At 53.4% G+C, this 19,928-nt stretch overlaps 1 protein-coding gene and 1 non-coding gene across 2 annotated transcripts; one reads left to right on the top strand and one right to left on the bottom strand.

Moving 5' to 3' along the window:
* Window positions 1-128: 128 nt before the first annotated feature.
* On the top strand, window positions 129-282 carry LOC118261245 (5.8S ribosomal RNA). Its single transcript, XR_004782374.1, has one exon. It is a non-coding gene; the product is annotated as a 5.8S ribosomal RNA (ribosomal RNA).
* Window positions 283-5,890: 5,608 nt separating this feature from the next.
* Window positions 5,891-6,472, bottom strand: LOC126913620 (olfactory receptor 14C36-like). Its single transcript, XM_050716049.1, has one exon. It carries the CDS (start codon window positions 6,470-6,472, stop codon window positions 5,891-5,893), a length of 582 nt encoding a protein of 193 aa, XP_050572006.1.
* Between the last annotated feature and the right edge of the window lie 13,456 nt (window positions 6,473-19,928).

Consider the following 19,928-nt stretch of genomic DNA (forward strand, 5'->3'; position numbering starts at 1 on the left):
GGCGGTCATTCGGGGTTGTGTCAGTGTCGGTTGGGAGCTGCGGGTCTGTCTTGGAGCACCCTTGGAAGGGGCTGCGTGGAGCAGCTGCGGCCTCCCCGTGTGCATGTGGTGGTGCCAAAAAGGCAGACAACTCTTAGCGGTGAATCACTTGGCTCATGTGTCGATGAAGAATGCAGCTAGCTGCAAGAATTAATATGAATTGCAGGACACATTGATCATCGACACTTCAAAAGCACTTTGCAGCCCTGGGTTCCTCCCAGGGCTACGCCTGTCTGAGCATCGCTTAACTAATGCCTGTCTCCCAGGGCACATTCCATGTGTCCGGGTGGCTCATGGCGTAAGGGGAGCAAGCTGTGGTGTGTGGCATCATCTGCTTGGCACGGTGGGTCGGGTGGCGGTGTGTTTTTTTCTCCATTCGTGACCTCAGGTCAGATGTGGCGACCCACTGAATTTAAGCATATTAGTCAGCAGAGGAAAAGAAACTAGCAAGGATTCCCTCAGTAACGGCGAGTGAAGAGGGAAGAGACCAGTGCCGAATCCCCTCCCCGCAGTGGGGCGCAGGAAGTGTGGCGTACGGAAGCCACCATCCTCGGCACCGCTCTCGGGAGGCCCAAGTCCTTCTGATCGAGGCCCATCCTGTGGACGGTGTGAGGCTGGTAGTGGCCCCCTGGCGCGCCGGGCCCGGGGATTCTCGGAGTCGGGTCACTTGGGAATGCAGCCCAAGGCGGGTAGTAAACTCCATCTAAGGCTAAATACGGGCACGAGACCGATAGCCAACAAGTACCGTAAGGGAAAGCTGAAAAGAACTTTGAAGAGAGAATTCAAGAGGGCGTGAAACCGTTAAGAGGTAAACGGGTGGGGTCCATGCAGTCTGCCTGGAGGATTCAACCCGGCGGGCAGAGGCCGGTGGGCATGGGCGCCGTCGGATCCCCGCCTCCGCCTCCCCTCCGTCCCCTCTTCGCTGGGGCGGGTGGTCGGGGGGGGTGGTCACGCCACGGACTGTTCCGCCCGTCCGGCATCTGGCCCCCATTGGGTGCATTTCCTCCATGGTGATGCACTGCGACCGGCTCCGGGTTGGCTGGGAAGGCTGCCGGCGGGCTGGTGGCCTGCGGCCACGCGAGCGGTGGCGGGTGTTAGAGCCGCCGGGCCCGGACACGTCACTGAATCCCAGGGCTGAGGGAGAGGACCGCCGCCGCACCCTCCACGTTCCCCCGTGCCCCGCCGTCGGGGCCGCGTGGTAGGGGGAGCCGGCCGGGCCCGCCGGCCCCCGGCGCCTGGGGTCTACAGCGATATCGGCTCCCCACCTGACTGTCTTGAAACACAGATCAAGGAGTCTAGCACGTGCGCGAGTTGGTGGCTCGTGCGAAAGCCCGTGGCGCAATGAAGGTGAGGGCTGGCGTGCACCGGCTGAGGTGGGATCCTGGGGTGCTCATACGTCGGGCCCCAGGCACACCACCGGCCCATCTCGCCCGCTTCGCCGGGGAGGTGGAGCGTGAGCGTCCGTGCTAGGACCCGAAAGATGGTGAACTATGCCTGGGCAGGGCGAAGCCAGAGGAAACTCTGGTGGACGTCCGTAGCAGTCCTGACGTGCAAATCGGTCGTCCGACCCGGGTATAGGGGCGAAAGACTAATCGAACCATCTAGTAGCTGGTTCCCTCCGAAGTTTCCCTCAGGATAGCTGGCGCTCGGGCGGGGGGCAGTTTTACCCGGTAAAGCGAATGATTAGAGGTCTTGGGGCCGAAACGATCTCAACCTATTCTCAAACTTTCAATGGGTAAGACGCCCGGCTCGCTGGCGTTGGAGCCGGGCCGTGGAATGCGAGCGCCCAGTGGGCCACTTTTGGTAAGCAGAACTGGCGCTGCGGGATGAACCGAACGCCGGGTTAAGGCGCCCGATGCCGACGCTCATCAGAGCCCAGAAAAGGTGTTGGTTGATCCAGACAGCAGGACGGTGGCCATGGAAGTCGGAAGCCGCTAAGGAGTGTGTAACAACTCACCTGCCGAATCAACTAGCCCTGAAAATGGATGGTGCTGGAGCGTCGGGCCCATACCCGGCCGTCGCCGGTGGTGCAGAGCCTCGGGGGCTAGGCCGCGACGAGTAGGAGGGCCGCTGCGGTGCGCCTGGAAGCCTGGGGCGCGGGCCCGGGTGGAGCCGCCGCAGGTGCAGATCTTGGTGGTAGTAGCAACTATTCAAACGAGAGCTTTGAAGGCCGAAGTGGAGCAGGGTTCCATGTGAACAGCAGTTGAACATGGGTCAGTCGGTCCTAAGCGAAAGGTGTGTACAAGGCCCCAGGGTGTATCGAGTCCATGGACCTGTGATGCTGAGAGGAGATAGCACAGGCTGCACAAGAAGGGAAGGCCAGAAGAAATGCTGAAGTTTCTGGGAGTGTTAATTGGTCCCACTGGGGACCATTACCACCACAGCTCCCCTGTGGACTTGTTAGAGAAGAAAATGGGAGGCAGTGATGACAGGCAGGCAAAGGCAAAGTAAAGCCGGCCCTGATGCTAAGGAAACCTTGATGTGTTTTATCAATGCAAACACCAAGGCCTGACACCCAGCCTCTGGGAAGAGAGCTTCTGTCCTCACACTGGTCTTCAAGGGGCAGTGGGATACGGGGTATGTGATGGCAACAAAAGGACAACAGTACAACACCACTGAACAGGGCTGCAAGACGGTCACATGGTTCCAGTGCCAGGAGCACAATGTGTCATCTCATAGGCCCAGTGGCAGAGACAAAAGCCATAGCCAAGGGGACAAAGACCTCTGTTCTGTCAGGGCCTTCCAGCCCTGTCAGTACCACTGGATATCTCCCCACAGGTTGTCCTAGCCTGTTGCATGCCTGAACTCTTTTCCCTGCAGCCTGGAGACACCTTCCCCACCACAGCATCTCCCTACCTATACTAAGGACTCCTTGTCCTCACTGTCTTTTACCTGAAACACAAAGCCATGGGCTGAACCAGACTCCCTGTGAGTCACCACAGCACTGCCCTTGGAGTGGTATTTCTTCCTCCTCATCACCACTCTGGACCTCCAAAACAGCAGACTGTAGTGGCTTTCCTTTCTCATGCTCTTTCTCCCTCCCCACCATGTGCGATCATCTCTGAAAGCAGTTTTCCAGCTCTCAGGAGCTCCTACAAGAGTGCCCCGAGCCTGTGCTTCACCAGGCCTAGGAAGCTCAGGTCTCTCAACCTCCACACACATGACCTCTCACCCTGTCTTGGCACACCTCCTGTGAACCCCCTCCATTCCTCCCTATTCCTTCAGAAAAGGAGCCCCACACTGGGAAACCCTCTTCCAGTTAGGGCCACACCAGTGTGGAGTCATAGAAGATGATAAGTCCCTTGCCTGGGTGGACACACTCCTCTTAGAGCATCCCAATATGGACATGGCCATATCCGTATTTAGCACTGCTGGCTCATATGGCATCCCTGCATCCCTGGTTGTGCCCAGGCTCTTTTCCTCCTGGTTGCTCTTCCTGCAGTCCGATCCAAGCCTGCTATGATGTATGGGGTAGTTCTGACCCTGATGCAGAACATGATAAGGTGGGAAAGACAGGCTCTCTTCTCCTTGGAAAACAGAATGAGATTCATTTGCCAAATCCCAGAGTTTCACAAGGTCCTCTGTAAGGAAAACTTACCCTTGATGGATGAGTCTCAGGTTAGGAACCACGTAAAGAAACTGGGCATCCTGAAGTCCATGCGCCCTGATGGGATTCCCCCATGAGTGCTGAGTGTGGTGGAGGAGCTCTTTCCCCAGCTCAACTGTAGTTCAAGGTTCACTCCTGTTATATCATCGCTCTTTTAATGTGCAAAATGTACAGGTGAGTATGAAAAGACACTCCCTGATTTTGTCTAGGACCCTGCAACCTACATCATAGGTTAATCTGGGAAATACCAGAACTGCACATTAAGGAAGGTACTGGAACAGCTCCTGGTTATGGAGGTCATCTTCAAGCATGTGGAGGATAAGGTGATCAGGAGTAGTCAGCATGGATTCCCCAAGGGGAAATCATGCTTAACCAATTGGATAGCCTATGATGAGATGACTAGCTGGGTAGATGAGGGGAGAGCGCTGGATGTGGTATATCTTCAAAGGCTTTGACACTGTTTTCCATAAGATCCTCATGGACAAGTTCAGGAAATGTGGCCTAGATGAGTGGACAGTGAGGTGGATTGATAATTGGGTGGGTGGCAGAGCTCAGAGGGTTGTGCTCAGTGGTGCAGTCTAGTTGGAGGCCTGTAGCTAACCGTGTCCCCCAGGGTTCAATACTGGGTCCAGTCTTGTTCAGCTTATTCATCAATGACCTCCTTTTCTTTTGGCTCTATATCAAGATCTGCCTTTGTCCCAGCAGCTGCGGAGCCTTCCGAGGGGCTGGGGCTGTGGTGGCTATGCCCCAAGCTCTACCACAGCCTGTGGCAAGGCAACCATGAGCGCAGTGGCCATGAGCCCTGCCTGCCTGCCTGAGCTGGCCTTGTGCACTGCTCATACACACATGGCTTTTCAGAGACATAAGTCCCTGCCTTGCACACACAGGCAGTGCACTGCAGCACTTGTAGTGTCCCTCTGGCTCCTGCAGCCACTGCCAGAGGCTGGGAGACACCTCAGACTTGTGGTGCATTGCCCTGCTCTGCCCTCTTCTGAGATGTCCCAAGGCATGAAGAACGGGCATAGGGAGCTCGGGGGTTTAAGGAAGCACATCCCAGAGCTGCATTCAGGTCTTGTACTTTGGACTAGATGGTCTCTGAAGGTGCCTTCCCCCTGAACTGTTCTGTGCTATTCAGGCAGTTGCTCCATGGCTGTTACGCTAGAAAGAAGGGACCTGAAGACGCTGTCTGCCCACTGGCTTTCATGACCCCCCCTAGAGATAGCAGATGGCCTTTGTGCTTGCTCGTGTTCCTCTCTCCACATACATACGAATTGCCTGCTGGCAGCAGCAGCAAAGGGTTTCTGTTCCCATGTCTCCCCTGCACATGGAGAAGGCCCTGGGACATCCCATCTCCCAGGGAGCCTCTTTCAGGTGAGCACGTCTGTGCTGGCCTGGCCGGCCATTGCTGCAGCCCCTCACCACGCTCCCCACCGCCCCAGCTGGTGGTGCTGCTCTGCAGAGCGAGGGGGCTGTGTTGCCCGGGGCACAGGGGCACTCTGCAGGGCCGTGCTGGTCAGGCTGGGGGGCAGAGCCAGCTGGTGGGGGCCCTGCCCCTGACTGCCTCCCACAGCAGTTCTTCTGTGGCCCTGGGGTGCTCAGAGGTGCCTGGCCTGGCAGAGCGAGGAACCTCTTTGGGCTCTCTTCCTTGGGCACGTTCGGATCTGACAGCAGCTCTAAAAGCAGACATGAGCTTTCAGTCACGGCCCTTTTAGGATGGAAATGCTGTTCTGGAGGCCAGCTGTGTCACCCAAGTGCCCACTGCCTATCCCTGCCTGTGGTCCCAGCATAGCCACACAGCAGCACTGGCACCAATCTACAGGAGCATCCAGGCCTTACACCACCAGCAGGGCTCAGAAGGAGAGGGTGGCAGTGGCAAGAGAACAGCTCTGCATGGACCAGAGCTGGTGCTCCCTGGCTGTGCTGCTGGGCCTGACTCTTTTCTCCTCCACTTCTGCACATGGGCACTGCCTCTGCAGAACAAGAAAACATCTCAGAGGAAGCATATAAGACAAAAAGGCACTTTAATTTGTTTAAATACAAAAGAAAATGAAGAATTTCTTTATGGTCTAATATTCTAAGAACAAAACTGGGAAAAAATATTCAGCATAAGATCACAGAAAATACAAAAAGGACACAACAACAAAACAGCAACACAAAAACAGAGGTCAGGCTCAGCTGCAAACCAAGGAGTAGCAAGAGTAGCATTATGAATGATTTGTGAAAAAAAAGTCAGACAGTTATGGCCTACGAAATATACACAGTCTTAATTTTCCACACAGCATCCTTGAGCTCCTGGTTCCTCATGCTGTAGATGAGGGGGTTCAATGCTGGAGGCACCACCAAGTACAGAAATGCCAGAACAAGATCAAGGGAAGGGGAGGAGATAGAGGGGGGCTTTAGGTGGGCAAACATAACAGTGCTCAGAAACAAGGAGACCACAGCCAGGTGAGGGAGGCATGTGGAAAAGGCTTTGTGTCGTCCCTGCTGGGATGGGATCCTCAGCACGGCCCTAAAGATCTGCATGTAGGACAGAGCAATGAAAACAAAACACACCCACAATAGAAAAGCACTAACCGTAGTAATTCGAACTTCCCTTAGGTAGGAGTCTGAGCAGGAGAGCTTGAGGATCTGGGGGATTTCACAGAAGAACTGGTCCAGGGCATTGCCACGGCCAAGGGGTAATGAAAATGTATTGGCAGTGTGCAGCACGGCGTGAAGAAAGCCACTGCCCCAGGCAGCTGCTGCCATGGTGGCACAGGCTCTGCTGCCCAGGAGGGTCCTGTAGTGCAGGGGCTTGCATATGGCAATGTAGCGGTCATAGGCCATGATGGTGAGAAGGGAAATCTCTGATGAATAGAAAAAGAGTATGAGAAAGACCTGTGCAGCACATCCTGCATAGGAAATGGTCCTAGTGTCCCAGAGGAAATTTGCCATGGCTTTGGGGAGAGATGTGGAGATGCCTCCCAGGTCGAGGAGGGCAAGGTTGAGGAGGAAGAAGTACATGGGGGTGTGGAGGCGGTGGTCACAGGCTACAGCGGTGAGGATGAGGCCGTTGCCCAGGAGGGCAGCCAGGTAGATGCCCAGGAAGAGCCCAAAGTGCAGGAGCTGCAGCTCCCGTGTGTCTACGAATGCCAGGAGGAGGAACTTGGTGATGGAGCTGCTATTACACATTTCTTGCGTCTGAGCAAGGGAGCCTGTCCAAAAGAAGAAATGACAGTGCAAAATTTAAGGACTTCTTTGACTAAAATCCATTGCATGTCTCAAAAAACAACACACAAAAAACATACTGCCTCATTCATTTCAGGAAGAGCTTTCTGCAGCTGCTTGGCTTACCTCGGGTTGGTGCTCTGAGGGTGCCACAACAAGCAGGGGGCTCTGCTATGGGCAACAAGCAGGGGGCTCTGCTATGGGCTCTGCAGCAGTCAGTCCTGGTCTACAGCAACAGGTAAAAGAGAATCTGGAGTGATCAGAGAGGTCCACTGGCCAGGGACATCTCCCCATTTTCAGGTCATGAGGAGAAGGTCAAATAATTCCTCAAGAAATAACAAAGGTGATGTTGGTACTGTCTGTAGGCTGAGGTGTATGAAGGGATTTTTTTTGAGATGCCTCATGGACATGCAGCAATGCTCAAGAAGCCTTAGCATCTAATACAGATGTTATTTCTCCATTACCATCAGACTGTTTCAGCACATGGGCAGGAAAATAGAAGAAGATTGTAAAAACTGCATTGCCGTCAGGTAGCTCTTGCCTTGCAATTCTGCTGGCGGTGGGTGGTGTGGCCATTCTGCTTCAGCTTGGGGTGGTGTGGGGCTGTGAGCAGCCTGCCCCAGGCAGCAGGCTCTGGGCAGCAGTAGGACCCTGCCCTGCCCTGCCAGGGGGACTCCTTCCACCTGCAGCTTCTCACCGCAGCCCCTGGGCAGCTCCCCGGGCAGGCTGAGTGCTGAGCCTGGCAGGCGACAGAGGCCCTGCTCCAGCACACAGCCCCTGGAGCACAGCAGGGACCCTGCTCTGCACCACAGCCTTGGTCAACCCTGTCTGCACCCCTGTCTGCACAGCCAGCCTCAAGAGAAGGGAGCCCTCAGGCGTTGCACGCTGACCCTGCAGCACACAAGCCCTGCATGTCCTTCAGCTCCAACACCGAGCATCCTCCTGACAGCTCCCATCGGCTGAGGGATGTGCCAGCTCCAGGAGAGCGTGGCAGGGTGCGCAGCGACACTGCCCTGAACCCAGAGACATACCGTGGGGCTGTGAAGATTTCTCCCCCAGCGAGCTCTCCTCCACCTGCCCGCTCCCCCCTCCCCCCCCCCCCCCCCCCCCCCACGCCCAGGGTGCCTTGAACCTCTTTCCCCCTTCTCTCCTCTTCCCATGTCAGCTGCAGGCAGTGCCCCCAGCCCTGCTGCACCTTGCAGAGGAGCTGCTCGTGGGTGGCTGAAGCAGCTTCTCAAGTAGTCCAAGCCTAATGCAAACTCCAAAGCCTCTCTCAGTGTTAACAGTCCCACTGAGGGACAGTATTGACAAAGGCTCCCCATGGACTTGTTAGAGCAGAAAATTGCAGGCAGTGATGATGGGGAGACCAAGGTGGCCCTGAGGCTGAGAAAACCTTGATGTGTCCCATGAAGTCCAACAGTCGGGCCCTGACCCCAGCCTCTGGGAAGGGAGATCCTGTCCTGCCAGTGGGGTTTAGGGCTCTTGCTGGGTCAGTTCAGTGTGGGGATGGGCAATGCCAAGTACAAAGCCACAGGTGGTCATCTCCTAGGCTCTTGGAAGGGGATAAGGAGGCATTGAGATCCTAATGCTCTAAGGATAACATGTCTCCTCATAGGCATCACTGACAGAGACAAGAGCCAGAGCCCAGCAGACAAAGCTGTTGGCTCTGTTGGGGGCTTTCATCTTGCAAAAGATCCTTGACCATAACCACCACTGTGGTGGTTGTCTTATGCTGTTGCGTGTCTGTATCTGTTTTCCTGCAGGACTTTGGTATCCACACTGCTTCCCCGCCTTGCTCTCACCTGAGCACCTTCCCACCTTGACCGACGTCTCCCCACCTGCCCTCAGTAATCCATGAAACACAAAGCCAGATCAGACACCCTCTGGGTGATCTCTTGCACTACAGCTCTGCTCTTCAAGTAACATTTCACCTCAGCCCCCATCTCACCATGCCCAAACCTGAATTTTGTGATATTCTTTCTTTCATGCTCTTTCCTACAAAGAGGCAAAAATCCACCATCACTGCAACCACCCCTCAAGCAGTCTCAGCCTATTTCTCTACTGCCTGGAGCCTCCATAACTTAGGGCCAAAGAAGCCCAGGTCCCTCAGCCTGTGCCACGCTGCTCCAGAAATTGCCACAGCAGTAGAGTCAAGGGGGACGATAACCCAAGTGGTCTGGGTGGCCCACGCTGCCCCTAGTGCAGCCCTGTAGGGAGCTGGCCTTGTTCCCTGTCAGCATGTCCCACTGGCTCCTATGGTGTCCTTGTAGCACCCAGGCCCTTCTCCTCAGGGTCCCCCCTCAGATGTTCACGTCCAACCCTGCCCTGATGGATGCAGGTATTCTGCCCCACATGCAGCACTGGCCACTTCTCCTTGCCAACTTCAGGGGGTTTCTGTTGGCTGAAGGCTGGAGATTCTCAAGGTCCACTTGCACTGAAGCTCCATTTTGTCACCTGTTCATGGCTGGGTGCAGGTGGCTCACCCTGATGGTGGTGATTCTCATACGATAACAGTGTGAGGATTGTCAGGACTCTACAGGCACTAAGGGAGGTACTTGTTTAGTGGAATTTCTGACCCTGTCAAGAATTACCATGAGAACCATCTCTGAAACACCCAATGACACTACAAAGCAAGCAAAGACAGAATCAGAGGGAATGCTTGTTGGGCTCTTTGTCTGCTAGGGCATTTTACAGGAAAACATGCAATATGGATCCCTCCAGCAGCTGGACTTGGACCCTCTGTCTAGCCAGGAGCTTGCCTCATGATCTCCTCCCATTCCCTAAACACATAAACTGTAACGAGTCTCTCCTGTACAGAATCACCAAACTTTTGATGCTGGGAGCCAGCAAGCTCCCACCATTTACCTGCCTCTGCCTCCTTCTCCTGTTGATTTTGGTCAAGAGTCCCTTTCTCATTCATGCCAGCCTCCTGCCACCTTTGCTTACTTCCTGTGTGTCAGGTTGGATCATTCATGAGCTTGAAGAGGTGATGATAGAACAAGGAGCAATGGTTTGAAACTTAAGGAAGCGTAGATTTAGATTAGATATGAGGAAGAAATTCTTTCCTTACCAGGGTGGTTGCCCAGAGAACCTGTGGATGCCCCATCCCAGAAAGTGTTCAAGGCCAGGTTGGATGGGGCTTTGAGCAAACTGGTCTGGTGGAAGGAATCCCTGCCTGTGAAAGGGTTTTGGAATTGGGTGACCTTGAAGGTCCCTTCCAATGCAATCCATTCTATCAGTAGATGCTCAAACACCAACCAGTTCCCTGCACCCCTCCTCTCTGCAGGGTCATATCCCAAAGAAATCCTCCAAGTAGGTCCCTCAGCAGGCCCAAGTCTGCTCAACTCAGGTCCTTTGCTTTGCCTTGGTCCCCTCTCTCAGCATCCTCAACTCCACCTTCTCACCTCCTTAAAATCCCTGAGCACTTCATGTTGAGTTCTAAGTATGATGTCCTGCAGGCCACCTCAGCTCACTGGCTCCTCAGTCACCCGTGCCAGCCAGATGTCATCAAGGAGCTTCCAAACCCTCCTGGAGGTTTTGTGTAAGGGCATGCAGAAGCAGAGGGTCTGCTCCTTCCAGTTTATCTGGTCAAGGACCTTTTCCAGTGCACCAAGGGATGCTGATAAGGGAGGCCATGATGGGAGCCATACCTGGTCAGTTGTGCCAATTGATAAGGAAAGGGACAGAACGTGGGGATGCTGACTCACACAAAACTGTCTGATTGAGGAGTTTTAAATTGAGATGAGGGTGAGAACAGGCAACAAAAAAATGAACAATATGACTATGACACAGGAATGTGCTCAGGTGGCCAACAAGGCCGTCAGCAGTTTGGCTTGGGGTGGTTCAGCCTGGAGAAAGGGAGGCTCAGGGGAGACCTTATCGCTTTCACAACTCCCTCGTAAGAGGTTGCAGCAGGGTGGGGGTAGGTCTTTCTCCCAATCAAGAAGAAACAGGAGAAGAGGAAATGGCTTCAGGTTTCACCAGGGGAGGTTTGGGGTGGGTATGAGGAAAAATTTCTTCCCCAAAAGGGTTGCTGGGCCTTGAAAGAGGCTGCCCAGGGAAGGAGTTGAGTCACAATCCCTGTGGCTATGCAAAAGATGTGTAGATGTGGTGCTTGGGACGTGGTTTGGTGGTAGATTTGGCAGGGCTGGGTTAGCGCTTGGACTTGATGACCTCAGAGGTCTTTTCCAGCCTAAATGATTTGACAATTCTATGATAATAAGCAGAAGTGCTGAGACACAGAGCTGACCAAGCAAACATAGAGACATGGACAAGACACAGACCATGAGGATTCTTTTTAACAGAAGAGTAGAGAAAGCAGCTGGAAATAGAAGATCTTCTTAGAAGAGAGCTTTCCAAGCTAGAGAAAGGAGAAAGCATTTGTGTGTAACTTTAAACTTTCAGAAGAAAAGAAAAAACTTGCTAAATGTGGGCAAGAAAAACACAAAGAAATAAAACCACCACTTATGATTAAATCTTCAGAAATATTTTGTATTTGTTACCGGTGAGCTTTACGGAATTTGCCAGAAATATTTTTTTCTGGGGGTGAATCTGTCAAATTCTCTTAAATTTAAGTGTCACTGACAAACCTTTGAGTCCAAAGAAATAGATACTGAGTGGTGCCCCAATGGGCGGGAAGGCAGCGGTGGCTGTGTTACTCAGGTGTCACAGTGGGCAGAGGGGCAGTGGTGGCTGTGTCACCCAGGTGTCACAATGGGTAGGGGGTCAGCAGTGGCTGTGTCACCCAGGTGTCACAGTGGGGCCGTGACATGGCAGACCAGTTGGGATAAATGGCCAGGGGTGCGGGTAGGCCCCAGTCGGGATGGAAGCCCCTGGCAACAGGCAGCAGAGGGCAGAGCAGGACAGGACAGGGAGGTGAGTGCATGATGGAGCATGGGCTGAAGCGGTGTCCGAGGCTGAGCAGGGCCAGCGTCCTGCTGCAGCCTGAGCAGGGGCTGGAGCTCAGCAGCTGTTCGAGCAGGGGCTGGCTTTGAGCAGCCCCCACAGCAGAATGGGAACCAAGTGTTTGCTGCAGAAACGGTGTTGCAGACCTTCAGCTCAAGAAGTGATATGAAAGTTTTTGGATATCCTGGGAAGATGCTTGGGTATCTTGGGGAGATCCTTGGTTGCTCTGGAAGAGGCATGGGTTCTCCAGGGTTATGTTTGGTGTCAAGGGAGGTGCTTGCTCGCCCTGAGCAAGACAGTTGGGTGCTCCAGGAAGGTGTTGTATTCCTTGGGGAGATGCTTGGCAGGTCCACAAAGATGGGTGGTGTCCCCAGGGAGGAGCTTGCGTGTTCCACCGAGATGCTTAGGACCTCCATGGAGATGTCTGAGTGACCAGGGGAGAACCTTGGGTGCAGACGGGATATGCTTATGTGCCCTGGGGAGGGAGGTGCTAGTGTTCTCTGGGAATATCCTTGGGCTCTCTAGGAAGATGCTCCTATTCCCCTGGGAGATACTTGGGTGCCCCAGTATGTGCTTGAGTATTGCAGAGAGCAGTTTGTCTCCTCCAGGGAGGGTCCTGAGTGCTCCAAGAGTGTTGCTGAGTTCCCTGGGCAGGTGCTTGTTTGCCCTGTTGAGATGCTTGGGTGTTCCAACAAGATTGCTGAGTGCTCAAGAACGATGCTTGGATGCTTCGGGGAGATGTATGTTTCCTCAGGTGAGAAGCACTGGTTTTCTGGAAACAAGCTTGTGTCCCCCTGGGAGGTGCTTGTGGACAACAGGGAAGCACTGCGGGTCTCTAGAAAGATGCCTGGTTGCCTGTGGAGTTGTTTGTGTACCTTGAGGAGATGCTATGGTGCACAAAGAAGATGCTTGGGTACTCCAGAGACATGCCTGGGTGACCCTGTGTTATACTTTCTCCAAATTGATGCTTGGGTGCTCTTGGAATGTTCTTGTGTGCCTCCAGGAGAAGACTATGTGCTCCTGGAAGGTGCTTGGATGCCCCGAGGAGATGTCAGCATGCCTTGGGAAAATGCTTGGGTTCACCAGGGAGATCCTTGGTCTTCAAAGGAGGTGATTGCGTTGCCCAGGGAGGTGTTTGGCTGTCGCATGGAAATGGATGGTTTCTCCCGGAACCTGTTGGTTTGCCTTAGGGAGATGCTTGGGTGCTACAAGGATGTTCTTGGGTGTCCCTTTTAGACAGTTGGGCACCCACAGTTGATGCTACTGTTTCCCAGGGAGGTGCTTGGGTCCTCCAAGGGGATGCTTCTTTTCTAAGGGGAGATGCTTTTGGGTAATGCAAAGAGGTGTTGGAATGCAACAGGAGAGATCCTTGAAGGATGTACTTGGGTGCCGTAGGGAGATGATTCGGTGCTCTATGTAGATTCCTAACTTCTCCAATGAGATGTTTTTGTGGTGTGGGAGAATTTTTCATTGCATCTGGAGTGAGAGGCTTGAGTGCTGATAGAAGACACATTCATCCCCCAGGAACATACTTGCGTCCCCTGGGGAGATGACTGGGTGCCCCGTGGACATACTTGAATGACCCAGGGAGGGGCTCCTGCACCCCACAGAAGCTCTGGGGTTCCAAGGGACGTGCTTCCCATCTCCAATGAGATACTTGTGTGCCCCAGGTGGTGTTTTGGAGCCCTGGGTAGATGCTTGGGTTCTCCACTCAGATGTAGGAGCGTAGTTGGAGATTCTTGGGTACTTCAATGAGGTGCTTGAGTGTTCCAGGCAGGTGCTTCTGTGCTGCAGGAAGATGCTTGGGTGACTGGGGGAGAATCTTGTATGACTAGGGGGTAAGTTTGTGTGCTCCAGGGAGGTTTTTCTTTTGCCCCAGAGATATACTTATCATGGAATCATAGAGCCCTAGAATGGCCAAGGTGGGAAAGGACCTCGAGTATCATAGTTCCAACCCCCCTGCCATAGACAAGGAGGCCACACACTTTAGCAGGTTGCTCAGGGCCTCATCTAACCTGGTTTTGAAGTCAGCTAACCTGGTCATCTAACCTGACCTTATGTGCCCTGGGGAGAAGCTTATATACCTTGGGAATATCCTTGGACTCTCTAGGAAACCGCTCAGTTGCAAGGGGTCACTTGGATGCCCAAGGAGGTGCCTGGGTACTGCAGAGAGCAGTTAATATTCTCCAAGGAGTTCCTGGAGTGCTCCAGTTGTGCTCTTGATTGCCTTAGGAAGGTGCTTGGGTGTACCTGTGGGAAGTTTGAGTTCTCCTGGGAGGAGCTTGTGACCCAGAGGCAGGTGCTGGCAGCCTCTAGGGAGGTGCTTAGGTGCCACTTGCAGTGCTGGTGTGCCATGGGAAAATGCTTGTATACCCTGAGAAGCTCCATGGCTCCTCCAGGAAGGTGCTTGGATTCCCCGGGGAGATGCTTGTGTACCAAGGGAGATGTTTGGCTGACCCATGTCAATGTATGGTTTCTCCAGAGAGGTGCTTCATTGCTGGAGGGAAATTTCTGGGTGTTTGAAAGATATTCTTGTGTGCTCCCGAGAGATGATTATGTACCTCAGGCCATTCTGTGCCCAAAAGAGATGCCTGTGTGCCCTTGGAAATGCTTTTCTGCTCCTGTGGACTGCTTGGGTCCTGAAAATGTTCACGCTTGGGTGCCCAGCAGTAATGCTTGGGTGGTCCAGGGAGATTCCTGGGGCCTTCAGTGACATGGAAAGTGTCTTGGAATGTCTGGACCACCTTGGGTGGTCCAGAAACATGCTGGGGACACTGTGGGAGATTCTAGGATGCCCCAGGGACATTTTTAGGAGTCCCAAAAAGTTACTTGAGTGTTCCAGGAAGGTGCTTGTATGCTCTGGGGAGATGCTTGGGTACAGCAGAAAGGTGCTTGTATGCCCTGATGGAGATGCTTGTGTTGCCTGGGGAGATACTTGATTGCTCCAGGGAGATGTTGAGTGTTGTGCAGAGATGCTTGGTGCCTCAAGAGAGGTGCTTGTTTCCCTTGGGAAGATGATTGGGTGTCCTGTGGAAATGCCTGGCTACACCAAGGAGGTCCTTGGAACCTCCAGGAAGATGCTTGTCTACCCTTTGGATATGCTTTGTTTCTCCAAAGAGATGCTTGAGTGTCCCAGAGACATGTGGTGTGCCCAAATGAGGGGCTTAGGGAGTCCATGGAGGTTTGTGGGTGACACGGGAAGATTCTTGGGCATCCCAGGGAGATGTGTGGCTTCTCTTGGAGGTGCTTGATGGCTGTAGGGAGGTGCTTGGGAGCTCCAAGGGTGTTCTCGCATGCCCTATAGTGATGCTGGGGTAGCCATGAGTAATGCTTTTGTGCCCCCTGGAGGTGCTTGGTTGCTGCAGACTCTAGCAATTCCCTGTATGCCACAATCACCTCACTTAGGCAGGCAGGAATTTCCCAGGGAACTCAAGCGTCTCCACACTTCCCTGATTCTCTGATCCCTGGAGGTGTTTGTTGCACCCAGGGAGATGCTTGCTTTCTCCAGAGGGAATCTTGGGTGTTCCAGGGAGATGCTTGATGAGTCAGCAAGAAACTAAGCACCCCTGGGGGGGTGTCTGAGTACATCAGGAGGTGATTGGTTTTCCTGGGGATATGCTTAGGTGCCCAAAGAGGTACTTGTGTTGCCCCGGAGGTGCTTGGGTGCTCCAGGGAGGAGCCTGGGCATTAAAGATTGAGTGCTCTAGGGAGATACTTGTGTGTCCAGGGAGACAGTCAGGTGCTGCAATGAGCTGCTTGGGTGCTCCAGGTTGCTTTCTTCTTTTCTCCGGAGGTGCTTGGGTGCCCTGGACTGATATAGGATTGCTCCAGCGAGTCCATTGTTTTCTCAGTAAAGCTGCTTGCTTTCTCTGGAAAAATGCTTGAGTGCCCCAGGAAGTTGCTTGGCTGCTCCAGGAAGGTACTTGGATGCCATGGGGAAATCTTGGAGGTGCTTGCTTTCCCATGGAATATGGCAGTGTGTGCTGGGGAAAGAGTTGGGTGCTCCCAGGATGTTCTTGGGTGTCCCCAGGACATAAGCGAATAGCCCTGTAGATTCTTTGGTGTCCCACAGAGGTGCTTGGGTATCGAAAGGAGAGGCCTTGGTGAGCAGGAGGGCAGTGGTGGCTGTGTCACCCAGGTTTCACAGTGGGCAGGGGGGCAGTGGTGCTTGTGTCACCCAGGTGTCACAGGGGGGCTGTGACATGGCAGACCAGTTGGGATAAAGGACCCGTGGTTGCGGGTAGGCCTCAGTCAGGATGGATGCCCCTGGCAGCAGGCAGCAGAGGGCAGAGCAGGGCAAGACAGGGAGGTGAGTGCGTGATGGAGCAGGGGCTGAAGCGCAGCACGAGCCTGAATGGTCCAGGAAACTATGTGCGCAGGAGATGATTGTGTGCTCCCGTAGGATGCCTCAGAAGATGCTTTCTTGCTCCATGGAGGTTCTTGGCTATCCCAAGAACAATCTGGGTGCTCCCCAGGCTTCTTAGATGCTCTGTTAAGATGCTCCAATGAGGAGTGCTCCAATGAGCTGCTTGGGTATTCCAGGAAGGTGCTTCTGTACTTCGGGGAGTTGGAAGACAGGGGCAGAACCTTTTATTATGAGGAAAGAACTTTGTGTGCTCCAGGGAGGCTTGTCTTGTGCCTCAGGGATATGCTTACTTACCCTGGAGAGGTGACTGTGTGCCCTGAAAATGTCTTTGGGCTTTCTAGGCGGATGCTCAATTCTGCTGGGGTCACTTGGATGCCACAGGAGGTGCTTGAGTAGTGCAGAGAGCAGGTTGTGTGCTCCAGGGAGGTGCTGTACTGCACTAAATGTGTTGTTCCGTGCTTTAGGGAGGTGCTTGGTTGTCCCTATAAGATACTCACGTTCTCCAGGGAAGTGGCTGAGTAACCCAGAGGCAGGTGCTGGTTGTCCCCAGGGAGGTGCTTGGGTGCCCATGGAGGTGCGTGTGTGCCATGGGAAAATGCTTGTACACGCCGAGAAGATCCTTCAGTCCTCCAGGAAGTTGCGAGAATCCCCCAGGGAGCTGTTTCTCTGACCCAGGGCAATATAGGATTTGTCCAGAGAGGTGCTTCATCAGTGGAGGAAATTCCTTGGTTCTTGAAAAATGTTCTTGGGTGACCTATGCAGATGCTTAGGCACCCAAGGGTAATGGTACTGTGATGCTCAGGCTGCAGCGTGGCTCTTGCACTGCTCAGGCTCGGACATTCCAGTTCTGGGCTCCCCGGTACAAAAGAGACAGGGATCTCCTGGAAAGAGTCCAGCAGAAGGCCACAAAGATGGTACGGGGCCTGGAGCATCTTCCCTATGAGGAAAGACTGAGAGACCTGGGTCTGTTCAGCCTTGAGAAAAGAAGACTGAGAGGGGATCTTATTAATGTTTACAAACATCTTAAGTGTGGAAGACAGAGGGATTTGGCCGACCTCTTTTCAGTGGTGACACCAGGGTGGCTTGTTGGGACAATTGGGTGCTCCAGGGAGGTTCTTGAATGCCCTGGGCAGGTGCTTGGGTGCCCTGGGGACATGTAAGGCTTTCCCAGCAAATTGAACCAGCGAGATGCCTGGGTTCCTTGGGAAGATTCTTGCTTGCTTCACAGAGATACCTGGGTGAGCTAGGAAGTGCTAAGGTTCTTGGGGGGTATGTTGGCTGTCTCGAAGGAGAGCCTTGTTTGCTTGGGGAGAAGCTTGGGTATTCCTACAAGGTGCTTGGATTATCTCGGGAGATGTTTGAGTGTTTCAGTGCCCTGTGGAGATGCTCAGATGGTCAATGAACTTACTTGCATGCTCTGGGGAGACATCAGAGTACCTCAGGAGGTGTTTGGGTGCCCTGGGGAGGTTCTTTGGTGCTCCAGTGAGGTGCGTAAGTGCTGTGGGGAGATGCATGGCTCCTCCAGGAAGATGCTCTTTGGAGATTCTTGGGTGCCAACTTTGGTGCAGTTATGACCAAGGGAGGTGCTTGGGTGCTCCAGGAAGATGCCTGTATTCCCTGGGGCAGATTCTTGCTTTCCCTAGGGAGATTCATGTCTTCTCCATGGAGGTGCCATAATGATCCTTGGAAAAGATTGTGTGCTTTGGGGAGATGCTTGGGTACTCCTTGTAAGATAGGTTGCTGCTCAGGGGAGATTCTTGGGTTGTCTGGGGAGATTCTTGGATGCTCAAGGGAGAAGGCTGGGTACCCTTGGGACATACTTGTGTGCCTAAGGGAGATGTTGGTGTGAACTAGGGCAATGCTTTGTTTCTCCAGTGAGGATCTTGAGTACACCTCCCTGGGGAATCCTTAAGTATCTCCTGGGAACCTAAGCATCTTTCTGAACCACCAAAGGATCTTCCAAGCATCTCCCCAGAGTTCCCAAGTGTCTTCCAGGAGCTCCAAATCAACATCATGAGAAAGCAAGTATATCCCTGAGGTATCAATCTTCTCCCCAGGAAACCCAAGCATATTCTAGGAGGACCCATGCACCTCCCACAGCACTCAAGCATCTCACTAGAGCACTGAAGAATTTCCACTGTGAACCCACTGCCTTCTGATGCACTAAGACATCGCCCAAAGACATACAAGTATTACTTGAAAAACCCAGGCACCTGAACAGAGAACCCAAGCACCTCCTTGGAATAACGATACACCTCCCTGGGGAACAGCAGAATAAAACCATGGGTGCCCAAACATCTGCACAGGTCACCCATGAACATCTTTCAAGCACCCAGGAACGTCCCTCCAGCAATGGAGCACGTCTCTGGAGAAACCATACATCACCCTGGGTCAACCAAACATCTACCTGGGTACACAAGCATCTCCCTGGGGAATCCAAGCACCTTCCTGGAGGACCCAAGGAGTTCCTTGGGGTATGTAAGCATTTTCCCATGGCACCCAAGCACCTGGAGAGGCACCCAAGCACTTCGCTGGGGACCACCAGCACCTTCCTGTGGTTCTCTAGCACCTCTCTGGAGCACCCAAGCATCTCACACGAACAGACAAGCACTTCCCTAAGGAATTCAACAGCAAACTTGGCACAATCCAGCACCTCCCTGGAGCACACAAACTACTCTCTGCAGTACTCAAGCATCTCCTGGGGCATCTAAGTGACCCCTGGATAACTGAGCATCTTCCTAGAGAGGCCAAGGATATTCCCAGGGCACACAAGCTTCTTCTCCCCAGGGTACATAATCATATCACGGGGGCACAAGAAAAGCCTCCCCAGAGCATCAGTATTTCTTCCGTCAGAATAAAAGATTCTGCCCCTGTCACCCAAGCATCTCCCTGCAGCACAGAAGCACCTGCCTGGAACACCCAAGCACATCACAGGAGTAACCAAGAATCTCCCCACAGCACTCCTACATCTGACTGGTGAACCCAAGCTTTTCTGCAGGGCTCCAAAACACCATCTGGGGCACACAAACATCTCACTGGAGATGTTAAGCACCTTCCTTGGCACCCAAGAGCTTCCGTGGGGTCCACAAGCACCTGCCACGGTCATTCAAGTATGTCCATGAGGCAACCAGGTGTCTTCCAAGGGGACGTAAGCATTTTCCTGGTGGACCCATGCATCTCCTACTAACACTCAAGCATCTCACTATGGATGCACTGAAAAATTCTCCCAGACCACTAAAGAGTTGTTTAGAAAATCAAGAACCTATCAAGAGCACTTGAGCACTTAAGCAGGGCACAAAAGTACATTCTTCAAGCACCCAAATACCTCTCAAGCATTTCCCAGAGAATACAAGCAGCTTTACTGAGGAACCAATGGACTTGCTGAAACACTCATATAAGTCCAGGGCACCCAAGCACCTCTGGAGAAAAGAAGGAACCAACCTGGAGCACCCAAGCACCTCCGGAGAAAAGAAGAAAGCAACCTGGAGCACCCAAGCAGCTCATTGCAGCACCTGACTGTCTCCCTGGACACACAAGTATCTCCCTAGAGCACTCAATCTTTAATGCCCAGGCTCCTCCCCTGGAGCACCCAAGCACCTCCGGGGCAACACAAGTACCTCTTTGGGCACCTAAGCATATCCCCAGGAAAACCAATCACCTCCTGATGTACTCAGACACCCCCCCAGGGGTGCTTAGTTTCTTGCTGACTCATCAAGCATCTCCCTGGAACACCCAAGATTCCCTCTGGAGAAAGCAAGCATCTCCCTGGGTGCAACAAACACCTCCAGGGATCAGAGAATCAGG

Source organism: Cygnus atratus, chromosome 33 (assembly GCF_013377495.2).
Source record: "Cygnus atratus isolate AKBS03 ecotype Queensland, Australia chromosome 33, CAtr_DNAZoo_HiC_assembly, whole genome shotgun sequence".
Classification (NCBI taxonomy): Eukaryota; Metazoa; Chordata; class Aves; order Anseriformes; family Anatidae; genus Cygnus; species Cygnus atratus.

Bases quoted from the DNA above. Each gene is read 5' to 3' on its own strand.
- LOC126913620 (XM_050716049.1), bottom strand. From the start codon at position 6,472: ATGGCCTATGACCGCTACATTGCCATATGCAAGCCCCTGCACTACAGG.